This window comes from Phragmites australis, chromosome 21 (genome assembly GCF_958298935.1).
Source record: "Phragmites australis chromosome 21, lpPhrAust1.1, whole genome shotgun sequence".
In the NCBI taxonomy this organism is placed as follows: Eukaryota; Viridiplantae; Streptophyta; class Magnoliopsida; order Poales; family Poaceae; genus Phragmites; species Phragmites australis.
Genome location: NC_084941.1, coordinates 2,556,917 through 2,571,421, shown reverse-complemented (window position 1 = coordinate 2,571,421; position 14,505 = coordinate 2,556,917). Strand labels below are relative to the sequence as shown.

Here is a 14,505-nt window from a genome sequence, read left to right as displayed (position 1 = left end):
CGATGCTACAGTTAAATCTGCTCCGTAGTATATTCGCACTTTATTCCTAAGTACCCGTAATAGACCGTGATTAATTAACGGAGAGCTATATCAGTAGACTCATAGTACTGTTTAAATGGTAATATTTCGTATTAATCGTTATTAATGCAGAGCGTTCGTGTCCCCATCGGTTTTCCCCACGAGGGTAGACTCCTCGCGCGGTAGCCTTCTTTATTTGGCCGCTACGAGCCCCCATTTTTACCCGTACCTGCCTCGCCTCGCCCGGTGGTCGCCGTGCACCTCGTCCGATCCACGAAACGGCGGCCTCCACCGCCACCACCTCCAGGTCAAGCATTCTCCCTTCCGCCCCATCCCTATAAATCCAACCCACCCCACGGCGTCTACAGTTCCACACTCGCGTCCACTACGGGCAAGCTGGGGCCGGAGAGGGGACTCAACCACTCTGGAAACCAGTCCACCACCGCCCGCTTGCCCCCTCAATCCGCTTTGCCATTTTTGGTGAGCGCCCTTCCCTCTCAGATCTGCCTAGTTTTGTCTCGTCTCTGTTCTTCTGATCCGCACGGTTGTTAAATTCGGTCGCTCACTGTTGCGGTTGATTTGTTGGTTGGTTCGTGTTTGGTGGCAGATTATTTGGGGAGTGCTCGAGGATTCGGTTGGATTCCGTCAATATCCCCGGGAGGGGAGCGGAGGAGGGATCGATCAGGATGGTGCGGGGGAAGACGGAGTTGAAGCGGATAGAGAACGCGACGAGCCGGCAGGTGACCTTCTCCAAGCGCCGCAACGGGCTGCTCAAGAAGGCGTTCGAGCTCTCCGTGCTCTGCGATGCCGAGGTTGCGCTCATCGTCTTCTCCCCGCGCGGCAAGCTCTACGAGTTCGCCAGCGCCACCAGGTGCGTTGCGTCCCCCCACCCACTTGCCCGCCCCTCCCGTCTCGTTCCCGACGAATCTGAATTCTGAAACCACGTTCCGTTTCGGCTCGCTGCTGCAGCTGCGGCTGCGGCTGCGGCTTCGGCTTCGATCGGTTTGAAAATTTCTGGGGGAGTTTGGTTTGCGCTTTTCTGCGGGTGCTTCGTCTTCCTGGGCGACGCCACGCCGCGCCGCGGCTTTTTAGACGCTGTGATTGCTATTATTGGAAGCCGCGAACTCCTGTAGCGCCGGCTCCATCCTCCCCAAAATATCTGTACGGCCACGACCCAACCGCAGCAACCCTTCTCTCTCCCTCTGCCCCCCCCCCCCCCCGGGGCTCCTTTTGACTATCACTCACTCTCCCCAGCATCCGCTTGCTCTCCTCTCTGCTCCATCTTTCCTCCCATTCGATATCGGACCGCAAACAGCAGGACGGACAGGAGGAGAAGGCGATTGAAGTCTGAAGAAAACCAGGACACATAGTAGTACATGGAGGCAGCCCAAATGCCCAATGCACAAGACCAGATTTAATGCGCCTCCAATAGGAGGAAGAGTGAGTGCAAAAAGCGTCAGGGCGTGACAAGAAGTTGCGTGGAAGGAAGCCCATGGCTACAAATGGAGAAACATTGTGACGTGACTAGGCTACTGCCCCAAGCCTCCAAGGCTCCAACCAAATGCGTTTTTCTCGGGATGCAGTGGTGCTGCCGATGGACCTTTCCTCTCCTCTCCAATCATGTCAGCTCCGTTCGAGCTTGGCTTGCGTCTTTCGGTCATTCCGCTGTGACCTTGGCTGTTTCTTCTTTGGCTGGGTTCGTGCTGCTTGGTCCGCATTTATTGGTCTCATAGGAGGGTAAAGAAATACATGCGATATTGTACTTTCAGCAAGATTTCTACTTTTGATGCCACGACAAGTAGGTCTCATCTGAATATCTCTAGCTTTTGGTGAGTTCCTTCAATTTAAGTCTCCTGTTTTATCTGGAGAGAACTCTATATTAATCCTCATTTTGATTAGGGTTAATGAGATGTTTGTAATAACTGGATAAACTAATTGATTTCTTAAATTATTTATCTGAAATCATCCGTACGAGTCTGTTTGGATTCTTATGAGCGGTTGATGGAAACTGTATTATTTGAGCACAAACGGTATCTGGTTTGTTAGATCAAAGATTTTATGCAAGATTTAGTTGATGTTCAACCTAATACGTAATCAAGTTTATGCTGAAATTAGTAAGCCTCGACTCTTCCGACTAAGTTTAGAGACATGCAAATATAGTTCTCCATATAGTGCATCAGTGCATGCCCACATAAATCTTTCAGATTGCATCATAGTCGATAGCCCATTGCTTGACGTGAGAATAACAGTACTTGCCCTTTTTTCGTGGGAATCATAAACAGTACATGGTGTGTACTCCGTTCGTTCTTTTCAAGATTATTTTGGATTGTAATATGGAGCGATCACTTTACTTCCTTTGTTTTAGATTATTTTGGATTGTAATATGGAGCGATCACTTTATATACTTCCTTTGTTTTTGTCTAAAAAACAATATTGCACACATTCTGAATATGTCACTTTTGAAGGAGTAACAGTAAAAACGATTCGCTTTTGAATATGTCATGTAGTTCCCATTCCTTCAGTTCACCAGTATCCATAGTTAATTCTTTTTCTTCTGAAAATAGGTTTGCATGAACTCAATTGGCAAGAGGGATAAAGGCATAGAGCATTAGAGTCCTGTAAGTCTTGTGTAGCTGGCCTGATTACTCCTTAGTTTATATCTCAATATGCTAGTATCTAAATATCTGAAAATAGGTTTGCATTAACTCAAATGGCATAAGTTTTGAATTATATGAAGACCTATTTTCAGGTAATGTTCACTTGCAGAAACCTATCCCCAGTACTTGTTTTGAATTTTCCTTCAGATAATCTCCACACGTTGAAAACAAATCCCTGTCTTGTAGTTGTACGTTGTCCATTGATCTTTTGAAATATATGGTATTAAATTAGAGGCCTGCCAACTTTTGCAGGAATCAAGCATGTGATAATGGTCGTTTCTTTGAGGTCACCAGATAGTTTTCGAACTGTAGGCTAGGATACAGTGTTTGAAATTCGTTCCATGAGGTCAAGTACCATTGCTGACCCCAACATTTTCATGTGATATGTTGATTTGCTAACAAGCTATAAGCAACACGCTAGAATAGCCACTACTGTACGTTTGCACTAGCTGCAATTAACGTCGAACGAATATTGTTCATACCGGCACATCTTTTTTTATAGAAGTTCCAAAATGCAGCTCCCCAGAAGACAATTCACAATGCCAATTAATTACTATACAATACAATGAACTAGCTGGTGTTACTATTCTATTTGGAATTTTTGCTACGTTAATGACCAGATCTTTGGATAGGAGCGCGTGGAAATTATAGCATTTCACGTGCCTAAAACGTGACTTAGTAAATCAATCTTCTTTTAATACATTTTTATTATTACTATTACTAAAACTATTTTTTATTTTATATTATATCCTTTTTGCGACTGTTTGAGTTTCTTCTCTACCCTATCCTAACTTTTTTGGGGGTCTTTGTTGTTGTAATGCCCATATCTATATAAAGCTTTGTAGCAAATATGAGCCACATGTATTAATACGTGAATTCTTCATCACAAATTTCTTATTGACATCATAATTAACTAGCAAACACTCAGATGTAATGACAGTGATGCACAACTGTTGCTAGAGCAGTATTCTTTGGACTTATCCATGTAAATTGAGGGGTATTTTCGGTATGGATATTTGCCAGATTGTTGCAAAATGCACAAAGGGGTAAAAACACGTAGCAGCAAATAAATTGAGGGGTATCTTCGGTATGGATAATTGCGAGATTGTTGCAAAATGCACAAAGGGGTAAAAGCACCTAGCTATAGCAGCAAATGATGAAATGATATAATACTAACAGTGAAGTTTAGCGGTGTTAAAGTGAAAAACACATCCGTGATGTTTTGCTTAAGTTGTCATCTTTGGGCCATAATTAACCAGTTTTTCGAAATTAATATGTAAGTCTTCCTGCAAATATGTGGGTACAGAAGTGTATAAGTTGGGTTGGTGGTTCCTACTCGACATGGTATTATTGTATATCCAATAAAAAACACCGCACATCAGGGAAGAAATGTCGTGAATGAATTGCTGTGTGCTTCCACAGGGAACAAATTTCAATATCACAACGCACTTTGGTCTGATAAGAACTGTTGTGTGCTTCCACATCTGTTCACATAGACCATATGTGATGATCTAGGGAAAGAAAATCCTAGATAACACTTCATTTTGGGCTTTAGGGCGTTATAGGGTCGTAGGGTTATTGGAATTGGTGTAGCTAGTGTGGAGAGTGGACTGTAGGGACACTTTTAACAGCTGTGGTCCGATTACACTAGAAAGGGAATGTTGGAGTAGTACAAAGGGGGATCAGTAGGGTCTTCAGTTAGTTCTACTGACATCTGAATCCTTACTATTCTCTCTCACTTAGCATGAAGGCAACATCAGCCATATCCCTCTCATGCATCATAAGTAGCTTGTTAACACAATGATTTGATCAATTTTTGGTAGATATGCAATCCAAAGTGGACACTTTTCCATACAGCATTAATATTCTAGTTGTTTAGATGTTTGGTCCTTCCAAAATGACCCTAAAGTTAATCTAATCTAACTTTACTCCAAGGCTTGAAAAACAACATTCTCGTGGTTTGACAAATTGCCCTAGTCAAACCTCACATAATTTCTCCTTCAACCTGAGCCAAGTAAGTATTTCATTATTTTCCCCGAGTCAGGTTAGCTCCAGTGTAGATACAATATAATAATAATGTTGACAATAATTTATACTTTTGCATCTTAACTAGATAGCTTTGGTAGAGTTGTGTCAGATTTTTTTTCTTGTATGTTTCGTTTTTATCCTTTTTAAGTCTGTCGTTCTTTTCTTCTTTTAATTTTTACCAGAAAGATTTTTTTACTACCCATGATAATATTCCAAGTCAGCAACATTTTTCTATTTTTATTGATATGTCCTGTAGAGACTCTGCCCCGCCCTTCTACTGTTTTTTCCTGCTGATATCAACATTGAATTCTTCACTCTGTGTCGAGATAAAAACCATTCGAAGAATGCTGTGGAAACGCAACTTATAATATCTACACTCATGTGTTGAGATTGTTCATAGGTCACTAACTAGTAGCCACTCTACGAGACGGAATCTAAACTCCACCATTTTGTTTGTTCTTTTGGCACACATTTGGCTTGAGTCCTCATTGTTCAAGCCAGATCTTAAAATCTTAGTATTTCTTCATTGACTTCATATGTCCGGGGGAAAAAAATCTGTTGTAGATGAAGCGATTTGTTTCAATCCCAAGATTCCTTGATGCGCATGCTCTGTAACTCTCTCTATTCAAGGCAAGTGATAATGTGGTTGTTCAGTCAAAACGTTCTGATGTTTTGACTTTCTTTTGCCCAAGACTACTATTATTTTCTCATTTTTCTGACTTACAGTTTGTTTCATCTATCTGCAGCCTCCAGAAAACAATTGACCGCTATAAGACATATACAATGGATAATGTCAAAAACAAGACTGTACAACAAGATATACAGGTGAAAATCTCCGATATAATATATATGACCTTTCCTAGGTTTGATGGAGGAAGACTTGAATTATGCCTGCCACTTATAAGAATATCTGATATCAAGTGATATAGATGATCATACAGTGCTTGTCAATATAAAAAGGACTAATTACATCTGTGGAGCGAAGACATGTCCGTCCCCTCCTCCCCCTACATACCTCCTCCCCACCGGGCCCCTCGCCGCCGACCACCGCGGCTGCAGCGACCAGATCCTCTCACTCCTCTGACCTCCTCACCTCCCCACAACCCTCCCATCAGCTATCCCCCATCAATTGGAGGGACCTTTTCCCTGAATCGTGCTCTCAAGATCTAGATCTTAAGGGCTCCTCTGACCAGTACAAGCACATTGCACCCTCCAACAAGAAGCAATCGGCATCAGCCCAGAACAGCAGTAGCCGCCTCCCACCTCATCCGCTCAAGCCTGCATTGAAGGCGCCTGTTGTCAGATCTGCCAAATCCAACAAGCATGTGAGTTTTGATATCCCTCTTAAGAGTAATGCAAAGGGAAAAGGCATTTACTCTTCTTCTCACCAACTTGCTACCTGCAACATTCACGATGTGCCTGAATCCTCGACTGCAGCGTAGTAGAGAGAGGAGGCAAAAGATTTTGTGTCTCCGGCTTGCAATGCTGAAGATGTGGGATGGAAGCCGATCGGAGAGCGTTATTGGTGGCACCGATCGAGGAGCGACGAGCATTCGTCTGCCTTGTAGCACTGGCGCACAGTTACTCCCCTGCGACATCGAATTACTTCCTCCACCAACCCTTCCAAAGAACTCTTCCTGCAGAGAACAAAGGGCAAGTGCTTCAACTGCTTGGGAAGGGACCACTGGGCAAAGCTCCTATAGAGATCCCCCAAGTGTTTCATCTGCGCTCGTAGTGGCCACAAAGCTGCCACCTGCCGTCGGCTAGGACATTCGGTCACCACCTTTGCACCAGCCATCGTACATCGACACCACTGCTTGCACCTTGAGTGTGCTTCATTGACAACGCAACGACATCCGTCTGCGGCGGCGCCACCACCACCACCCCAAAGCCGGACATGGCGAACCTCGGTGCCTCGGAGACGCGACCCAAGGAGTTCAGGATGATCCCCTCCATGCATAAGCTGGACGGCAAGCTCAAGACATGGGAAGGCTGCTCAATGGTGGTCTGGTTGGGCGGAACATGACTAACCACTTCACTGGACGTCATCAACACCACCTTCTATCGTGAATTCGGGCTCCGTCGCAATGACATCATGGTTCGCAGACACTTCCCATAGGACTTCCTCGTCAAGTTTGAACACCATTCCATGTGGAAACGAGTCGCCGACAAGCTCCATGACAATTCAACCTACACCTTCCGCCACAACGACCTCGAAGTTCGCACCAGCCCTGGAGATGCTTGTGCCACGCTTTCAGTGTGTCGCTCTACTTCCGCCTTCATCTATGCCTTGAGGGACTACAGGTGCACGCATGGTCCGCGGAGGTGGTTGACAGGGTCATTGGATCCCAGTGCTCTCTACAGTACATTGAGTGTTGCTCTGTGCTGCATGAAGATACAAGGGCACTCAACCTTTGGGCCTGGAACTCCAACCCCAGTGCCATCCCAAAGGTGGTGTGGGTAACCTTCACCGATTGTCCTAGTGGCTCTGTTTTGCAGGATTTTCATGTGATAGACACGAGGCTAACCTCCTAGATGAGTGGCTTGACTTACTGAGTCATAGTTCACCTTGATTTCCTAGAGAACTACATAGCTGCACCGTCACCAAAGGAGCCATGCTCTGCTGTGAACCCCTTCCAGTCATTGACAAAGGACTTAGTCTGGCGACACGTCATTGTTGGCCTCTGAACGAGGTGGCTGATGATCTCGCCAGGTAGCTGCAAGCCTTGTTGGTCACGACGGAGGCACAAGGTAGCCATCTTTGCTCTTTCTCAATGAGGCACGGGGACGACTTCAACTCTGCAAATGCCTGTGACCGATATCGTGGGCGCCACGGCCGTGATGATCACCCGCGGGATAACCGGCGGCACCAGTGACATGACGAGGACCATGACGACTACGATGGCCAGCCAACACACTCTGTGGCGTTCCCACTGATCGTATTCACGCCATGGCAAGGAACAGGAGCCTCTCCAGGAACGGGACCAATCCACATGGCCTTGGCGCAACAGCGATGGACACCGACGACATGTTGATGAAGGCTCCGAACTAACAGGTAGAGCGATGACCCTAACCACAGCTCAGATCCAAGACATCGCTAACAAAGCCATGCAAGCGTTGTTCACACAGCAAGCTGAAGCCCTTCGTAAGGGGTTGTATGCTTCTGTGTTGCACCCTCAAGTAGAGGAAGAGGCCAGGCCCCAGGCCAAGAACGTTTGGCTGGAGCAGGCCAATGCCTTTCTACTAAAAGCCTCGGACATGGCACACAAGACCGGCACAGAGCTCTTCTCCCTGGAGGCCGACAAGTTCAACTTCGACCTTATGATGTCCCCTGCAACTTCGACCTGCAACATCACAGTGGCACCAACTCATGCGGCATCACCAGATGAGGCCCCTCCGTCCAAGGAATGTTCCTGTTGCCAAATGACATGGGTGAGCATAGTACTGACCCTCCTGTCGTTTCTCTCAGCCCACTGACAGAAACTGCTGATGAGGCGATGTAAGCTGAAGCACAAGTCTTCGTCCAACTTCACGCTTCTGATCAATAAGCTCCAGGCAATGTAGGGGCAACTGAAGAGCGGGCTAAGGTGTTACCTCTTGGAGAGCAAGAGCAAGGAGGTGTGGCAGGGCACGATAGCCACGGTGGTGACATGGCTGCTGTTGGTGAAGAGCACCCTGCAGAGGCAGCAGAAGATGCCGTGGAGGACGACAACGACCCGACCACCTTGTCTGTACCAGTGACACCAGGACTCCCACCACTAACACCATCCACGCCGATAGCGAGGGCCACAATCGGTCAGTGCAATGAAGAGGACAAGCTACACAACGAGAGGCTCAAAGCGAAGGGTTCCATTTTGATCATGCAACGAGCACAGAGGAACCTCTGTCGCAAGCTTGGGTACCTCGACGACGATACAACTGATCTCACAGAGGAGGCGCTACACAACTACATCAACTTGTTTAAGGGGCCCCGGCGATCGCCATAAAGGCTCTCACTGAGCTATTTGGCTTCCATGCAGAGCACACAGAGATGCTTGACAGTGCACTCATCCCCTCATGGAGCTCAACATCGACCTTGAGCAGGTGGCTCCGGATGCTGGCCAGGTTACGGCGTGATTGACGCACGTCTGTGCTCATTGCGTTCGCCTGGTTAACCATGCAGCACAACACCATTAAGGCATCAATAGTGATCTGGGATCTCTACCATCTCCTTCTGTCTGTACCTTCTTGGCCAATATTATGCCTTTTGCATTATCTGTTATTTCCTTCATGGACATACGAGACTGCTTGTTGTGTTCTACGTGTCTGGTTGCTGTTGGTCGCACTACCATATGCTTCAACATCGGCAACCTTTTTGGCTCAGCTTGTTGTGTCCCTTTTACTGTCTGCCTCCAGTCAGAAGAGTACTTCCTTTTCTCAAGCGTCATTGCTGGTACCCCATGAATAATGTGAACTAGAACATCATAACTTGGAATGTTGGTTTAAACGCGGAGCCACGCAAAACCGTGGTTCATGAGACTCTGCGGGACACATCTTGCCACATCATTAGCCTCCAAGAAACCAAATTACACCATGTGGACTATCAGCTTGCCTCCTATATTGGAGGCTATAGACTTCTAAGTTATGTGCAGCGGCTGACATCTGGCCCTCTTGGCACTCGAGGTGGCATCCTATTTTGGGATGATTGGATGGTACGCGCAGAGGACCATATCATCAAACAGTACAACCTCTTGACAACGTGATACTTCGAGAAAGCCAAACGACCTTCCTCCTCACTGTGGTCTACGCTCCTACGCGTGATCGAAGCAAGCCGACCTTCCTGGCGGAAATCCAATCCCTAAAGCCAGCTGACGGTACTAAGTGGCTCATTCTTGGCGATTTTAATTTGATATACCAAGCTCGAGAAAAAAATAACAACAATCTCAATCGAAGTCTAATGGGTTTGTTCAGGATGCCATCAACTTTTGTGAGATAAAGGAAATTCATATGCAAAACCATAAATATATTTGGAGCAACGAACAGGAGAACCCAACTCTAGTGCGCCTAGACCGTGTCTTCGTTAGTGAGGTACGGGACATGGCATTTAGCTCCCATGTGCTGCATGCTCTTTCCTCCTCCCTTTCAGACCACTGTCCGCTTCTTCTCTCCAACGCAAATGGGACGAAGAGACCAAAGAGCTTCAAATTTGAAAACTTTTTGATACATATCCTGGTCTTCTTGGAGGTTATTCAGGAGCTTTGGTCACAACCATGTGCGCACACTGAGCTAATGCATCGCCTTTTCCACAAACTCTCTTCCTCCGCCAAAGGACTTAGGAATTGGAGTCGTTCCTTTTTCTCCCAAACCAAACGCAACTCCATATGTCCCTAAACATCATTCTGAGATTTGATATAACGCAAGAACAATGCTAACTTACTAGAGAAGAAGCAGAGATTTGATATAGTGCAAGAACAACGCCAACTTACTAGAGAAGAAGCAGCATTTCGCTCACAGCTAAAACAACGTAACCTGGGCCTGTCGCTCATAGAAAGGGCTAGGAAAAAACAAAGCTCCCGAGTAACCAAGTTGAAAGAGGGCGACACAAACACAAAGTACTTTTACCTGAAGATTACTTCTAGGAGACGAAAGAACTTCATCTTGCACCTGCGAACAGGGCAAGGTTGGGCTGTCTCTCAGAACAAAAAGACCATGTTATCACAAACCATTTTCGTGAGTGCTTGGGATGCTCAGGCATGAGATCAAGGCAATGTCGGGCTATCTCTCAGAACGAAAAAGACCATGTTATCACAAATCATTTTTTTGAGTGCTTGGGATGCCCGCAACAGAGGCACAAGGACCTTAATTGGGCCTCCTTGAATATGCAACCTCTAGACCTTGCATGCCTTGCAGCACCGTTTACACCAGAGGAGATCAAGGAAGCACTTTCTCAAATGCCCCCAGACAAGGCCCCGGGACCTGATGGTTTCACCATCATGTTCTTTCATACATGTTGGGATATTATAAAGGATGATATCATGGATTCCATCCGCATGTTTTATGATCACAGGGAAAACTGGCGCCATCGGCTAAACTTTGCAAATATTGTGCTCATCCCCAAGAAGGACAATGCCAACTCTATGTCTGAATAAAGACCAATTAGTTTAATTCATGGCACTACAAAAATTATCATTAAGTGTCTTGTAATCAAGTTAAGCTCCTTCATTAAAGATTTAATTTCCTCAAGTCAAAGTGCCTTCATCAAACGAAGATGTATACATGATAATTTCATGTTTGTTCGAGGGGTGTTGAGACATCTACATCAATCCAAGACCCTCAGTGTGCTTGTTAAGCTAGGCATCGCTAAGGCTTTTGACACAGTGATGGGATTATCTCCTCAACCTCCTGCGTAGAAGTGGATTCCCATTGAAATTCACAAATTGGCTCTCATCTTTATTTGCTACAAGCTCCTCCAAGGTTAGTACTGATCCTATCAAGCACCATAGGGGTTTAAGACAGGGGGACCCCTTCTCCCCACTATTGTTTATCCTCTCCATCGACCTCTTACACCACATCCTCAATCGAGCCATGGAACTTAACTTGTTATCCCGTTTCCTCAGTAGACGTGAGAGACGGAGAGTCTCCATGTATACGGATGAAGTGGTCATTTTTGTTCACTCACAAAGGGTGTTACTGTGTTAGCACAAATTTTGCAAGACTTTGGGGAGGCTACGAGCCTACGAATAAATTTAGACAAGACACAGATTCTACCTATCAAATGCCAAAGTATTGACCTTTCGGAAGCGCCCATTGCCACTTTCCCAATATAAAATACCTCGGCCTACCTCTATCCTTATGAAGAATATGACGGGTGGACCTTCAGGGCCTTGAAGACAAATCGGCTCACAGGCTCGCATTCTGCAAAATAAGCTCTTGAACCCTGCGGGAAGAATTGCCCTGGTGAAGTCGCTCCTCTCTTCTCAACTCATTTATTCCCTCACTGCTCTCAAATTGCCAACCGCAACTCTCAAATGCAATGATAAACGAAGGCGCCGCTTCCTATGGTCCGGAAAAGAGACACTCACTGGTGGGCAGTGCAAAGTTAATTGGGAAAAAGTGTGCCGCCCCAAATCGTTAGGCGGGCTGAGAGTTCTGCACCTTGATAGGTTCACCCGAGCATTACGACTACGCTGGCTATGGTAGCAATGGACCACCCTACACAAACCTTGGGCGGGCATGCCCATTCCTTGCGATGACATTGACAGGCAGTTATTTGCAGTGGCAACCAAGATACATATCGGAATTGGTGCATTGCCTCATTCTGGGAATCACACTGGCTGCACGGATCTAGGCCCAAGGACATCGCTTCGACAATCTATAAAGCCTCAAGGATGAAGACTAGGAATGTTAGGGAGGCGCGGGAAAACGAGAGGTGGATTGTAGACCTTGATTTCTCGCAAATCTCGTCGGCACAACACATTGCTGAATTTGTGGGCCTTTGGGAGAAGGTTGCTTTAATGACCGCTCAATCCGGAAGAACGTGATCGAATTTCATGGACGCTAGATGCTTAAGGGGAGTACTTGGCCAAGTCGGCATATAAGGCATAATTCATAGGTGCTTGCTCCTCTGACATGAACAAACTCATTTGGAAAAATTGGGCCCTAGCTAAGTGCAAGTTCTTCGCATGGTTAGCATTCCAGAATAGGCTATGGACCTCCGATCAGCTAGCAGCAAGAGGATGGCCACATTCCACATAGTGTAAGCTTTGCCGGCAACAACCTGAGACGACGTTACACATGTTCGCTGAGTGTCAATATGCTAAAAGAATCTGGCAATCTGTGGCGCAATGGTCAGGCTGTATGGCCACCTCTTCACTGCGAGCTGGTGGACACACATCTTAAACAGACCCAATCAGCAAAGGTAGGTTGTAGCTACTTTGATAATGCTTGTCATCTGGGAGGTGTGGAAAGAGCGCAACGCAAGGATCTTTAATCAGAGCAAGAGCATGGTGCATGCTTTATTGGTGAAAATCAAGGATGAAGCAAGAGCTTGTATCGCAGCGGGAGCAAGGAAACTAAGTGATCTTTTAGACCTAGGCTAGAGTTCTCGTTTTTGGGATTGAGTCTGCCTTATCCAATCTGTTTTGGGGGAACCTTCCTCTCTAAGACTGTTATTTATTTTGTATTTGCTTCGGCAATCCTCCTGCCTCCTTTCAAAAAAATTAAATTGAAAAAAACATGTAAATAGGACTTGCAGCAAATATTTGGCGACTTATTCTCAGCATAGCATGCAAAGATGGCACACTTTTAATCATCTGAACTGCCTCCTTTCAATCATCTGAACTGCAGCAAGTCAAAGCAGATACCGTAAGCTTGGCAAATAGACTTGAAGCCCTTGAAAATTCCAAACGGTAAGCAATCATGTCACTTTCTGAAGGTTAACAGTATTCCTCATACAGAAAAAGGTCATCAGTTCATTTGAACTAACATGAGTTGCAGAAAATTTTTGGGTGAAAACTTAGAAAATTGCTCTGTTGAAGAGCTGTATAGTTTGGAGGTTAAACTCGAGAAGAGTCTCCACATCATCAGAGGAAAGAAGGTAATTAGCTAGCAACTACCTAAACCCTAAACAGCACCTGCATTATCGTTGTACTGGTATATGTAGAGCAAAGAACCTGCTGTTTACCCAAGTTGACATGCATGAATCTGACCCTTTTTTTTTATGCTGACAGACCCAACTGCTGGAGCAGCAGATAGCTAAACTGAAGGTCAAGGTAATGCATAGGCCCAGAGTATCCTGAAACTCCACATTAACCACTCCAAGCTCTGCATGTTAATTCTTTCTTGTATCTCTAACAGGAGAGGACCCTGCTCAAAGACAACAAGGAGTTAATCGAAAAGGTAAATAAAACGAACCCGCAAAGCACCCGATATATATCTTATGCTCAAGCAAGCCAATCTCACAGACATCATGTATATAGATGATGATCAAACATGTCATTATGTGACCGAGTTAAACAACACTGTTATTTGGTTTCTGAGGAAGTTACCGCTGCTGTTGCTGTTGTCGCTGCAGCATCGCAACCTTCAGCCGGCGCCGCTGGTGGTTCCTCCCCTGAGCAGCTACGTCCCGGCGCGGGCGCGGGATGTGCCGGCGCCGAGCAGCGACGACATGGACGTGGAGACGGAGCTGTGCATAGGGTTACCGGGCAGTGAGCGCTCCTCCAACCGTGACTCAGGTTGAACGACCAAACCCTGCAGCGACCAGCAGCGTCAGCTGGTGCGTGTTCGGCTCATAGGAATAAGCTCCCTCTCTGCATGCAGCAAGGGCCGAGGCAATTCAGTGGTTTTACTTACAACTTATACTAGTTGTGTTTGAAAAACGAAAATATGTATTATGTGTCTTGCAAGAATGGATCAAACCTGTAAGCCTTCTCCGAGACCTGACATCCAGACGCCCAGTCTGTGGTCTCCTTCATCTGCGATCGACCTGTGTAGATAGTTGCTATGTCAGTGTAGCCGCCAGGTCATTCATCTATATGACCCGCCGGGCGTGATGGGTGCCGAAGTCTCTAGTGTTTGTGCACATCGTGCACCGGCGAAAGATCTGCCCGTTTCATGTGGCTACGTGTTGCGCGGCTGGTCGGTGGCATTTCGCTGCCGAACGGAGCAGCTTCTGCCGTCTGTCCCGGCCTGGAGGCTGAGGCGAAATGTGGGCCGAACTGGGCCTTTACCTCGGCGTAGCGCAGGCCGAGGCACTACTCTGGGCCCAACACAACAGCTGGGGCTTCAGTAATCATCGGCCTGTAGCTACACGAATCTCAAA

General features: G+C 46.3%; 1 protein-coding gene across 1 annotated transcript; it reads left to right on the top strand.

The window, feature by feature from the left end:
- The first annotated feature begins 353 nt into the window (after positions 1–353).
- Positions 354–14,247, top strand: LOC133904002 (MADS-box transcription factor 56-like). Its single transcript, XM_062345495.1, has 8 exons — positions 354–498; positions 626–889; positions 5,450–5,528; positions 13,029–13,090; positions 13,179–13,278; positions 13,412–13,453; positions 13,539–13,580; positions 13,756–14,247. Exons 2-8 carry the CDS (start codon positions 705–707, stop codon positions 13,921–13,923), a joined length of 678 nt encoding a protein of 225 aa, XP_062201479.1. The 5' UTR covers positions 354–498; positions 626–704; the 3' UTR covers positions 13,924–14,247.
- Positions 14,248–14,505: the final 258 nt, after the last annotated feature.

What these genes read in the sequence shown, in the direction of transcription:
- LOC133904002 (XM_062345495.1), top strand. Translation starts at nt 705, where the DNA reads ATGGTGCGGGGGAAGACGGAGTTGAAGCGGATAGAGAACGCGACGAGC. An exon ending in GCCCTTGAAAATTCCAAACG is followed by an intron (nt 13,091 to 13,178) that starts GTAAGCAATCAT and finishes CATGAGTTGCAG; the next exon opens with AAAATTTTTGGGTGAAAACT. An exon ending in TAGCTAAACTGAAGGTCAAG is followed by an intron (nt 13,454 to 13,538) that starts GTAATGCATAGG and finishes TATCTCTAACAG; the next exon opens with GAGAGGACCCTGCTCAAAGA.